Below are 13,400 nucleotides of genomic sequence, written 5' to 3' on the forward strand. Positions count from 1 at the left end.
CTGTGGGTGTGTGAGAGATCAACCTGTGTTCATTTGCCGAACTGAATGACCCTATGCAAAATGTTCCCTATGTTTAGAGAGGAGAAAAAAAAACCTCCTGTAAAAAGGCGATTTAATTTAACTTGGACAAAAAAAAGTTGAATCAAATGGACTCTGCAGGACAGAATAAAACAAGACCACCCACACAACCATTAATTCAAAGGACAACCATAAAGTAAGATATTTCCTACATCCCCACAGAGAAGTTTGTTTTCTTGCTCCCATGCACTGGAGGTTTTGGTCCAGGTCCATCTCTGCAACCAGTCATGAACTCAACTCTGTTACTTAAGAATATTTCATTAAGAAAGCTGTCTACATGCCAACATGCTCCATTTTAAAAAAAAAAAAAACTATTACTCCGTAACTATTACACCCATAACCGATAATGAACTGCCATGAAACAAATAATAGACCATGTAGCTTATCATAACAGGGCCTGGGTGCGGTTTACACATCGCTCCAGCCGCGCCTTTTCCTGTCACAGCGGAACGGCTGTGCGTAAGGACGGCGGGTCAGCTGACAGCTATCGGAGGACCGGGAGGAAGGAGCGGAATTAGCGGGTGTGTGAACTGGGAACCTACTGGATCCTGACAGAGGCTGCATCTGAAGCCAAACGGGGAACGAAGACTGGTGGCGTTCGTGAGAGAACTAGGGTAGGTTCATTAAAATCGAGGTGGTTAAGTGTTTCTCGTCAAAAATAATTAAATGGGTAGCAGTAACCGTCACGGGGAGCCGGTGAAACGGTTTCTTTCGGGGACGATGCTAATATTAGCAGCGTTAGCCTCCGCTCCGTTAGCTAACGTGAAGTTAGCAGCGGCAGCTTGCATGAAAACGGAAAGAAGATGATTTTTGTCTTCAAAATAAAAGCTCGTCATATCTTATTTCAGTATTTTCTATAACAATTTAACTTAATCGAAGACACCCTGTGTTAGATGTTGACGTTGATTTGCAAATTGACGATAATTGGCAGTGATGCATGTTAAAGGGTCGTGAGACGGTCCGATTTTCTTTTCACCGGAAGTCCATAAAAATTGCGCACGGCTAGACGCTGGTTCGTTGAGCATCGCCGCCAGCTAGCCTGCCATTGTAAGCTAAATTAGCTAGCGACCTATCACTCGGTCTATTCCCCATCACTTTGATCGTAGCTGAAGGTCAAGCCTCCATCAATGCTCTAGCTACTTAACAATGTTTAAAACGATGCGTTTCAAGCAAACTGGTTGAGGGAAAATTGAGGAAATATGAAAAATGTATGAACGTTAGGAAATGGCCCGAGTGAGCAGACATCTTGACATCGGCCAATAAAAGGGCGATTGGACCCGTTCAGGTTTTGAACACGGTTTGCTCGGTAACGAATCGACTGTGTCTTATTGGGCAAAGATTGTATTCATTTTAACACTCATTTGTGTTGTGTGCTCCCTCTGGGCTCCGTGTGTTTAAGTTGTCTGGTCTCTGTCTTCGAGGAATTTCTAGCGTGTCCTTCATCCCCTGCCTCCCAGAAGCGTCATTCTTGAATGAAAGCAAATTCCTACGATGTTGGTCTAAGCCGTAAACGAATCAGCTGTTTAACAACTGCTCTGCATCTTGATGAATTTTGTTGTCTTTAGGTTTTAATCTTAGTTGGCGTTTCTTGTTTAGTCTAATCAGATGCGGACAGTGTCTGGTAGTAAAATGCAACCCAGTTAGAGCAACAGATTTCTAGTTGGCAACCTGGTGGAGCCCTGCTTCAGACTGGTGGCTGCTAATCTGCTGTTAATCTTACTTTTGAAGGAAACAAGGAATTGACTGTGATGAAAGGGGTGGTAGTGGAGTCTTTTTAGCCTGCATTGGATTGGTCTTTGATGTATGTATGTGTATGCACATGCACGTAACACAAATGAGTCACCACTGTGGGGCAGCTGCAGGGTATATTCATCTGGCAATAGAGTGATGTGTTGTGTGTGTGTGTGTGTGAGAGACAGAGAACGACAGAAAAAGCGGATGTGAAGGACAAACGCTTCCCTGTACTGCTGGTCACTACCTCACTTTTCGTTGCTTTCACTTCTCTGTCACCCCCTTTTCCTTTCCCCGTTTCCTTCCTGCAATCTCCTGCTCCATTTCTATCTCTTCTCAGGCGGGGTTTGGTTTCACCATGGCCAGTTGGGACTGAGAAGCAGCCACAATGATTGGAGGTCTGTTCATCTACAACCACAAGGGGGAGGTCCTCATCTCCCGGGTCTACCGAGATGACATAGGGTACGTTTCACAGGAGGAAAGCTGCTGTAAAATGTTGGGGGACATAGGTCAGTGAGGCAGTCCTGATCCAATGGGGGTTGGACAGGTTGGGGCTGATCCTGAAGGGATGAGAAAGGATTATGTCCCTCTTCCAAGATAAGAAGTTCACATTTGTCTTGTTTTGTTATCTCCTATAAAATGTGTTTTGTGGGGAAAAAAGATTTGGTGTAATAGATTTTTGGTATAAGATTTGGTTTAATTAGAATGAAATCATCATAAAAGTACATATTTATGAATACAAAGCGTAAAGTAATATTCAGATTCTCCTAGAATGACAAAATACAAGTGACCATAATTATAATTCAGTTATACTTACCAGGAAAAATAATGCCCTCATTCACTCTTTCTCATCTTGTATGAGATAATGATGCCGTTCACTTGTGCTTACAAAACCACACCTTCTATGTAAAAGATTAGGCTGCACCTAATCTTTTACATAGAAGGTGTAATTTCCTGGATATTGCAATGCTATGGCAGTGATGAAATACTTAAACCTTAATACCTCGAATCAAACACCACACTGGATTCATTCATTCATTCACATTGTAACACTCACGAAACCCACCTATTACACAAGACCTGAAAGTTATCATTAATGGGTAAGTGTGCATGTCTCTCCTTAAACTTTGATCAGACTTTGAACAGTTGATCATGATCCTTTTTTGTTGGTGTCCAGAAACATGGTTACTGCACATGAACCTTTTGAGCTTTAAAAAAAATAATTGAAATACCTAATTAATGTAACAAAAAACCCATGTTCCTAGGTTTGACATGGAGGGATGGGGAACTGATAATTGCCTGGCTGGAAATAAAGCACTGAAATACCAGTTGGTTGTAATTGTTAAACAGAGCTGAGATAGGAGCCTTTAAAAAACTGTTGGTAAAAAAGAAGAAGAGATTTAAAAAAAAAAAAAAAAAAAAAAAAGCTGGTGAAAAGGAAAGTGTTCCCTCTGCCTAAGATGGTCGATTAAAAACAAGGCTGAGTCATATCCACAGCAGACTGTGGTGTTGCTATGTTGTAAAAAGTTCTTCAAAAAAGTAAAAAGCACTTCATATATGTCAGGTTCCACATGGATTCACATGTATTAAATGGTACGTTACAGACAGGAACTCAGCTTTGTGGCTAGAAGAATATCATATATTTTGAAACTCTGACTTATATTCTGTCTGTCTTTCTTCCTTCCCTTTTCCTCACTTGTTTGTTTGTGATACACTGTTGATGTTATGTGGAGTTATCAGGTCTCCATGCTGTTTTCAGTTTTGCATAAGCCCAGACACATCATTTGGATTGAGGTCAGAGTAGGAAGTTTGCCAGAACAGACACCAGTCTAGTGAGGGAGGGCTGACAATGTACAAAGAGGGCACATGGGTAAAAACAGATTTCCTAGTGCTCTCACAGTGTCCCTTATATGGGTACACATCAGTAGTGCTGGGTCAGTATTTCTTGTGCAGATCCTCAAAGCATTTTTAGACGTTTTATCCCAAACATTTTTGCTGTAGTTGTAGGAATACACGCACAGTGAAGACAATGGAAAAGGGCAGAAACAGGATGGTATGCGCTGATATCAGAGCTGCTCAGTGTCACATGTTGCGTCAGCACACTGAGCCACTGAGACATCGTTCAAAAGTCTGTTTAAATTAGATGTGAGCAAGGTCTGCAGGTTTGTTTTGAATGACATGAAAACTTGTGTGCACGAGGATCCCTCCCATCTTTTGTCCTGTCTCTTGTGGTTGCTTAATTTTTAATCATTGCTCCTTTTGTGTCTAACAGAAGCACAAATACAGTCAGCTGCTAGCCTCTGCCTCTTCAGGCGCAGCACCATGTGTACTAGAGAACACTGAATACGTACTGAAAGGGAACTCAAATTGATTTCAGGCCTTCATAACCACAGCTGATTTGCCTAAAAGGTGCAAAACCTGCATTCTTTAGAACCGTTATTGAGACAGTTGAGTTTTCATATTATGTTCAGCAGGAAATCCATGTGTTTTGGTCTTGTCCACACATTTCCACTGTGGTACTTTTGTTTACATCACCAGCGTAAGTTGCTTTTGGTGATCCTCTCTGTTGCTGCAGAAGTGCAGAGTAAACCAGACACATTATGTTTCTGCAGTATACGTGCTACAATGTTGTATGAACAGCGATGGTATGCACATGTTGAGCTTTTAGTCACATCTGAAATAAAAACAGGTCTACTTGAAATAGTTTAGCTCTTATAGAGTGGTACACATTAATAACTTGACATACCTTTTGTGACTTTAACACACAACATCGATTAAAGAGCGAGATTATTCGATTACAAAGATAACATCATAATAAACACCATGTTACTCACTCTGTCTGTGTACATGATGCACGAAAATGTCTCTTGTGCATTTTTGTCTCTTTCCTCCCCTTTTTTACTTCATCCTTGTTTCCTCTCTATCCTCTGTATCACCATTTTCCTCCATCTGTCCATCTTGGCCCCTGTAGGAATAGGTAAGAGACGCTCCAACGTATCAAGCATGACCCTTTCCTCTCATGGCCACCGATCAATGACCCCCTGAAACCCCAAAGTGCATGCCCTTTGATTCCACAGTCAACTTCCTCTGAGCATGAGTCACCTGTCATGACATTACAGCCTTAAAGAAACCTACTGAAATACAACAGCCAGTCAATCAGAGCCATAGAATTCAGCCACCAGAATATTGAATATTGTTGCTCACTATCAGCTCCAACCAATGCCTAAGCATGTAGTCTGAGCATGGAATATGACTGATAATTAAGTCCTCATCTTTTATTTCTACCGTGATTTTTCACATAGAAATTGAGAGATGTTTTAGATCATTTAAGATTCATTTTTCAAGATCTCATTTGTAGAAGCTGTCCTTGGATTAAGTAAACGACCTGGAGTTAACAGCAATTTTTGCCTAAATGCTGTTCAAATGTTTTGGTTTTTTTTGTTTTTGTTTTTTTGTTGCAAAGGTGCTAACACTTGTTAGTTGTCAATTAGCAGCGGCTTAATGGGCAAGGCAGACATCATGGCAGCCTCCTAGACTGAAGTATTGTACCTTTGTCCCTATCGGTGCTCAGTCTTTACCACCTCGAATACCTGAGCTTGCAAACATAGATGTTGATGATTTGCAGACACTGTAAAAATGTTTTATTTTATCCCACGTGAAATATCAACAAAGGAGGCTGCTATCTGTATGTGTCTGGTCCATTTGTCTTTCATTGTACCATTCAAAAATAGGAAAAATTAGTACCATATCAGTATTGATATGTATGTATAATTGAAAAGGTTACATGGTGATTTGGTTTGTTTTTTCTAACAATGATTAAATAAGCTATAAAAAGTTATACTTTCAGCTTGGTTGTTAGTCAGAGTTATACATTTAAAAGGGTAGATGGACAGTTGTTTAGATTTTGGTGAGTTTGCAGTTGCCTGGAATTAGACCTTGAGATGTTCTCAGGCATTTCTCAGTAGGATTTGGTATTCTTGTCAGAGCTTGTTGCCTCCTCTGCACTAAGCCCTGTTATTTATATATCCACATAAATCAGGGCTGAGTTTCCCCAAAGCATCGTGACAATAAGCTAAGGTATACTTTGTCTTATTTGTTTTCAGTAGAAATAAATTCAAATGTAATTTAAATATCCTTTACCATTAAAAGGGGGGGAGGGGGGAGGGGGGAGGGGGGGGGGGGTGCAAAAAACATTCAAATAAAGATCATGATTAAAAACGTGGTTAAAAATCTTTTGTTCCCATGTAGCTCAGTTAATTATGATGCTGTTGCCGGTGTGTCAACCTAAACTCTTCTCTCTCCCTCCTGGTAATTATCATGATTTACACAAAACATCCCTCCTTTACTGTCTCTAAATGCACCAACTCAGGGTATCCTTTTTCAGTTTGTTAGACAGTGTTTTGATAATTGCTCATTCCTTGAAATGGGTGGATATGTTGTTGAGGGCTGAAGTGGTTATTTATTTTGAGTCCAGTGCAGGACTGGGTATCCAACTCAAGCATTTTCACATGATGTCACAGGGTGGGATAGTGTTAACAACAATCAAATTATTATGCATAATTCTGGACCAACTCTCTGAACTCCTTTTTCTTTCTTTCTCTTGCTTTTTTCTTCTCTCTCTATCTCTCTCTCCCTTCCTCACTTCCCAGGCGTAATGCAGTGGACGCGTTCCGTGTGAACGTGATTCACGCCCGGCAGCAGGTGCGATCCCCGGTGACCAACATTGCCCGTACCAGCTTCTTCCATGTCAAGCGCTCCAACATCTGGTTGGCGGCGGTCACCAAGCAGAATGTCAATGCTGCCATGGTGTTTGAGTTTCTTTACAAGATGTGTGACGTCATGACGGCCTATTTTGGCAAGATCAGCGAGGAGAACATCAAGAACAACTTTGTGCTCATCTACGAGCTGCTGGATGGTAGGAGATGATATTACTAACGTTTGTGTGTGAAATCGGTTACATTGTCCAAAATATGAGATCAGTTGGTGAACTGGGCAGCTCCAGAGCAGATAGAATCAAAGTCAGATTATTTTAGATTGTATTGTGTATATATAGATACTAATGGAAAAAATTCAAGTCATTTTAATGGTAGGTTGTTGCATTAACATTATTGTTGCATTAACCAGCATTTTACCCTAAAATACCTGGAATGTAAACATCTACTTTCAATGAACTCAAAGTCAGCAGTAGTTTAGCAGAGTCTTGTATGAATTGGTCAACTGCAGGTTCATAGAACTGTGTTAATTAAACACAAAGTTTGTGATCGTCCTCCTAGAGAGAGAGTTGTATGAATATCATGTGTCACTCAGTCAGCATTGGTTCTTTCTATCACTTCATGTCCTAGTTTCTGCTCTTCCCATCTTATCTCTTACCAGCGGTTATCGGTTTGTGTTTGTTCATACAGAGATCCTGGACTTTGGCTACCCCCAGAACTCAGAGACCGGAGCTCTGAAGACCTTCATCACCCAACAGGGCATTAAGGGACAGGTCAGTACAAGTGTGGACTCGGATCTAGTGATGAAATATTAGGTTCACAGAATGAGCATATACACTTCACTTACCAGTTTATTAGGTACACCTGAAACTAGTGCAGTCCTACAATAACTCTTAACCTTCATGAAGGTTAGAATATCAAGTTCATGTTGAAGCCATTTAATTCAACTTCATGGAGGCAGTAGTTTATGCTACTTTTGAATTGTATTGCATTATACTGCATATATATATATATATATATACATACATACATACATACATACATACACACACACACATACCATTTATATCACTGAGGGTAGACTGCATACAGTATTAGAAACACATGTCACCATCAGATCATAACTCATGATCTGGTTTACTTGGTCCAGACAGTCTCATGAGATTAATGATCATTTTCTTTCCAGTCTTTTGGTTACTGTAATCCACTACACCATGAGTAGTAGCTGTCAAAATCACTCAACATTACATCACACTTGAATCATCTTTTCCTTAATGCAAAGAGCTGTGAATGCAACAAGCTGTAACTAACAGCGTGATTACGTGTGTGTGTGTGTGTGTGTGTGTGTGTGCGTGCGTGCGTGCGTGCGTGTAATAAAAAGGGAAAAAACTTTATGCATCTCTAGGGGCAATTCAGATTGTCCAGTAGCTCATTAATGTATGGGATATGTATGGTTATTGTGTGATTAACTAAAATTGATAAACTGACATTAAATAATATATTTTTTTTTATCTATTTCTTTCCTCAAACTGCGGTCTTGGACACTTCAGCACCAGGTAATGCACAACACACAGAGATTCTAGTTCAGGAAATTCATTTTACCCATGTGTCTTTAGTGCTAATGACCCTTTCATCGCTGCCGTTCTTTTGTCAGCCTGCCTTCTGCTTGTGTCAGTAGTGATGCAGTTTCTCTCTCTGTCTCCCAGACAAAAGAGGAGCAGTCTCAGATCACCAGCCAGGTGACGGGGCAGATTGGCTGGCGTCGTGAGGGCATCAAGTATCGCCGCAATGAGCTTTTCCTGGATGTACTGGAGAGTGTCAACCTGCTCATGTCACCACAAGGTCTGTTTATATGGCCTCAGCAAACAAATTCAGAGCTTGTGTTTTAGTTCTCCTTTGATAAATACATATTTGTCCACATTTTCCCAATTTATTTCTGCACGTTTGTCATATCTAGACCTGGGGAGTCTGAGAGACATTTATACTTAGTTGTAGTCCTTCCACACCACCTCCACCAATAATTATGCAAATTAATAGTACATGTAGTAACAGCTCTGGGGCTTTTGATATGCAGATGATCATTTCTATTTTTATCAGCTATTTAAGGACTTACCTCCATGTTGGCAGTAAGATTGTGTTTGAAAGTTTATTTTTGCCCTTGGAAGCATTATTTGACAAAACAATCTCACCGCAGAGTCTATTTAGTGGTTTTTTCTGGTGCTTTAGATCATATCGCACATCTTACTCAGCAGATGGAGTTGGAGGGAGTTAACAGTTTCAGCTCCAGAAAAAAATGATGTGCTTCTATATCAAGAATAATTGTTTAAAAAGATTATGCAGATTTTGCTGTTGAGTGTCATTATTCTCATGATGCCAATTTTGTTTTTGTTTTTTTTTTAAATAGTATCATTGCTCTTTAGTTTACATTTGGATCGTCATTTTTTTTTTCTAAAGAGAGCTTAGAGTTTAGCAGAATTTGCTGCACAACACAAAGATATGAAAAATAAGTGGGGGTTTTTTTCTCTCCCCTCCTCCCTCTAGGCCAGGTCCTGAGCGCCCACGTGTCAGGCCGGGTAGTGATGAAGAGCTACCTGAGTGGAATGCCTGAGTGTAAATTTGGCATGAACGACAAGATTGTTATTGACAAGCAGGGCAAGGGAGGAGCATCCGATGACGCAGGGAAGAGGTGAGCGGCACAGCAGAGAAGGGTCAGCAGTCAGCAATTGAAAAGCTAAAATCAACCATATTTTGATTATTTTCTCTATTGAGAGTGGTGCTTTATACCCTGACAAGGTAAATTCATTGAGTTAAAATTTAAGACACCACCTTGTCTGTTAGCCCCCTGTCTGTTTGAGTGTTGTCTTGTTAACAGCAAGACAGGCTTTACAATTTATTTTAAATTTTTCTTTCCTTTGGATGCATCTCTCCTTTCTTTCCCTCTCTTTCTTTTCTATGTGCTGTACCTCAGTGATTTAGGGGGAGGAAGGTACTGTACTGACAAGAGTCCTCACCCTTTGCCAACTCAACACACACACACACAAACACACACACACAAACACACAAACATATACACGCACACACGTATGCACACATACATACACGCACGGACACACACACACACACACACACACACACACACACACACACACACACACACACACACACACACACACACACCTGTCTTGTCTAAGCCCTTTAGCACATTAAGAACCTAAACACCTAAACATCTCAGTCACTGTTGCTCACCACATGCTCAATACAAATCACTCAATATCAATATCATGCCCAGTGGTTGTTTCCCTCTTTTGGTAGAATCGTTGGTTTGTTTTATTTCCTCACATCTACCTGCTTGACTTTTAACCCTTTACCCAAACACCTAACAGAGATTGTGTTAATTTTTCTTTCTTTAAATTTTTTTTTTTTTTTTTTTAATTGCAAAATAGTAACATTAACCTCAACCAGGCTCATGTCTTGCTACTAGCAGTCAGTTTTGTTCGTACATGTACTCATATGCTGATGTTCCTTTTTTAATCATGGACATTAATTGAGGGAGAGTAGTAGTTTAATCTTTTGGAGATTGAGTATGATGATTTTTAATTTTTGATGAATAATGAATAAGACAACTAACACCCTTTCCTCTGTGATGTGTTTTCTCTCCTGGCAGCGGGAAGCAGTCCATAGCCATCGATGACTGCACTTTCCATCAGTGTGTGCGCCTCAGTAAGTTTGACTCGGAGCGTAGCATCAGCTTCATCCCCCCTGATGGAGAGTATGAGCTCATGAGGTCAGTAGATGAACGTTTGAACTCTTATCAGAATGTGGCAGAAAAGGGTGGGAGGTTTCACAACATGAATGAGACTTGAGCAAACTTAAGAATGTAGTATACAGTAGTTTGTATCTACAAGGATCATTCTACCCTGAAATCAATGTTTTGTTTTGAGAAATGAATGAAAAAGGCGTGGATGAAACAAATCTTTGTTTGTGTTTTGTAAAATGCCTTAATTTTGTGGAATGAACTTTTTCCTCCCTCCCCCATCTTGCAGGTATCGCACCACTAAGGACATCATCTTGCCGTTCAGGGTTATTCCCCTGGTCCGGGAGGTTGGCCGCACTAAACTGGAGGTTAAGGTGGTAATCAAGTCCAACTTCAAACCTTCGCTGCTGGCTCAGAAGATCGAGGTGAGATCTCCTCAAAGTCAAGCTGGTGATAAATGCAAAACAAAAGAAACACTTTTGGAAATATGTGTTTAGAAGTTTTGTTGTTTTCACATTAAAAGGTTTGTTTATCTCCATTATCAACTACACAGGTGCGTATTCCAACACCCCTCAACACCAGCGGCGTGCAGGTGATTTGTATGAAGGGAAAAGCCAAGTACAAGGCCAGTGAGAACGCCATCGTCTGGAAGTGAGTTGTAGCTCTGCCCATATGGTCATGAGATACAAGCAAGCTCCCTTATTATGCAGTCTGTGTCAGGTTAATGATTAACAGCCTCCTCTCTTTTGCCTGCTTGTTTAACTTCTTTCTCACACAGACTGTCCTCTTCTCTTTTGTATCCCCCCTTTTTTTGGCCCTTGTTTATTCTTGTGAGGCTTTTAAAATTAAATTTTTTGTTCCTGAAACCTAAGCAACACTTATAAAGCTTACTCTGTGTGTGTGTGTGTGTGTGTGTGTGTGTGTGTGTGTGTGTGTGTGTGTGTGTGTGTAGGATCAAACGCATGGCTGGGATGAAAGAGTCTCAGATTAGCGCTGAGATCGAGCTGCTGCCGACCAACGATAAGAAGAAATGGGCCAGGCCTCCCATCTCTATGAACTTTGAGGTGAGAATACATGAAATGCTTCATAGTCTCTGCCTCTCTCTCTCTCTCACTCTCACTCACTCTCTCTCTCACACACACACACACACACACACACACACACTCTCTCTCTCTCTCTCTCTTTCAGGCTGGTGTCACACTTCTCTCACAGCTCGGTCTTTCAGAGAAACACTGAGGTTGACTGATTTCCAAATCTCAGACAGTTCGTCCCTCCTGCATCATTCAGACATTGTGTATTGGATTGTTTTAAATCCAGTGCACAAATGTGGAAAACTATATCCTGTGATGTTATTTAAATAATTTTGAGTTTACTAATCAGGCTTTACTGCCAGATTAGATATGAGATATTGTTTGCTATAAGCATAGTTGAACAGAAGCTTGTACAGAGTTGGCAGACAGACAGATGGACTATGGATTAAATGTGATCCTAGTATCAGTCAAATCACGACATGTTCCTGATACCTCGTACGCATACTTCCTGCCCAGAGCTGGCTTGCTTTTTGTCACAACAAACTGTCCTTTATCTCCCAGCACGCCCTGACACGTCCTGACCTTCTTCCTCCTGTCTCTGCAGGTTCCTTTCGCGCCGTCTGGTCTGAAGGTGCGCTACTTGAAGGTGTTTGAGTCCAAGCTCAACTACAGTGACCACGACGTCATTAAATGGGTGCGGTACATCGGCCGCTCCGGCATCTACGAAACACGCTGCTAAAGTTCAACCCCCACCAGGCAGCGAACTGACCACTTTCCTCCCATCTATCCTGTTTTTTTCTTCTCCCTCTTCCTACTTTGTCTCTCTCCTCCCCTCAATCCTTATAGCTTCTCTCATACATCCCTCCCACCACCCTCACCCCTTCCTGATTAGGTGTTGGAGATTGAATTTACATCATAAAAAAAGTAAATATGGTATAATGCACAGATATATGCAAAATGTGAATCATTGTATCGTATATATCTCGTAGTGATGAGTAAACCTGTAAACCAACTGGTGTCTGAAAGAAAAAGACAAGTGATGCAGGGGGGGACCAGGGGGAGAGAGGACTGGAGACACCTCGGTGTCTGGAAGGGTTGCTTTGTTGCATTTATTCAGTGTTACCGTTCGACTATCTGCTCTCCAGTTACTTTAGAAGTTCCAGATGTTGTAGAGTTATCCCCGCGAAGATGATGTGTAGCTGTTGTGGTTAATAATGAATCCTGATAATAGTTCCTATATATGAGCTTCTGTCTCAGTAGAGTCTACCCTTCTGGAGATGCTATTCTGTTGTGAACTGAATGATATTTGATCTGGGTTTTTGGGATTGGTCATTTGGCTCTCAGTTACTTTCTCTTTGCCACTCAGCAGGATGAGAGAGTAAAATTATTTTCAACCTACAAAGGCTCTTTATGGGTAGTTGGGAAAGAGAAGGATTTCACAATGACCGGGCTGTTTTTGTACTTTGCGGAGTGTGTTGTTTTTTTCCCCTGCTACCTTTCCATTATTACTTTTACAAGCATTCAGTGGGTAAAGTCAAAGTAAAGTTAGAAGTTAAAACAGAGGAACATTCCATACAGTTTAGAGGTTTGATCATCATCCTTATCAGGAGTTGTGACTCAAATTTCCTACATGTTTTTTTTAAGCACTAAGATCAACTTTGTCACACTAGTTTAATTCAGAGATCAGGCCCCGGGAGTGTGTTTGCAGTGAGGTTAGGTCTCCCCCTGGTGTTTGCCTCGTCAGTGTCTGCTTCTTCATGTTTGTAGCCCTGGTGACCGTTCTGTCCAATAAAATCTGACTATGTAACCAAACCTGCCCTCCCTCTCTGTGTTTTCATTTGCCTGATATTACTGTAAGTTGTCTAGATTCTATTGTATCAATGTTTCCTCTTGACATTGTCTGAAATTAGGGTGGGGGTGGTGAAGAAACAATCTTTGGTAATATTGGTATTAGCATGGCTGGGGTCAGTCCAGTTTTCAGCCTGTCAATTTGTGTGACATAAATTAAAAAGGCTTTGAGCCAATATTTCATAGGTTACAGCTGAATTGAGTGAATTGTGCCCAACTCTGACCTATAGACTAGAGAAGTTTAAA

General features: G+C 40.9%; 1 protein-coding gene across 1 annotated transcript; it reads left to right on the plus strand.

The window, feature by feature from the left end:
• Positions 1-522: 522 nt before the first annotated feature.
• Positions 523-13,118, plus strand: LOC139628905 (AP-2 complex subunit mu-A-like). The gene is made up of 13 exons (XM_071491072.1): positions 523-692; positions 2,150-2,271; positions 6,459-6,724; positions 7,212-7,294; positions 8,072-8,077; positions 8,228-8,363; positions 9,063-9,207; positions 9,490-9,507; positions 10,186-10,305; positions 10,565-10,700; positions 10,829-10,926; positions 11,228-11,339; positions 11,911-13,118. The coding sequence occupies exons 2-13, from the start codon at positions 2,198-2,200 to the stop codon at positions 12,043-12,045; spliced, it is 1,329 nt and encodes a 442-aa protein (XP_071347173.1). The 5' UTR covers positions 523-692; positions 2,150-2,197; the 3' UTR covers positions 12,046-13,118.
• The last annotated feature ends 282 nt before the right edge of the window (positions 13,119-13,400 follow it).

This window comes from Trachinotus anak, unplaced genomic scaffold (genome assembly GCF_046630095.1).
Source record: "Trachinotus anak isolate AG129_WGS33_773 ecotype Australia unplaced genomic scaffold, CSIRO_AGI_Tana_v1 ptg000012l, whole genome shotgun sequence".
Taxonomy (NCBI): Eukaryota; Metazoa; Chordata; class Actinopteri; order Carangiformes; family Carangidae; genus Trachinotus; species Trachinotus anak.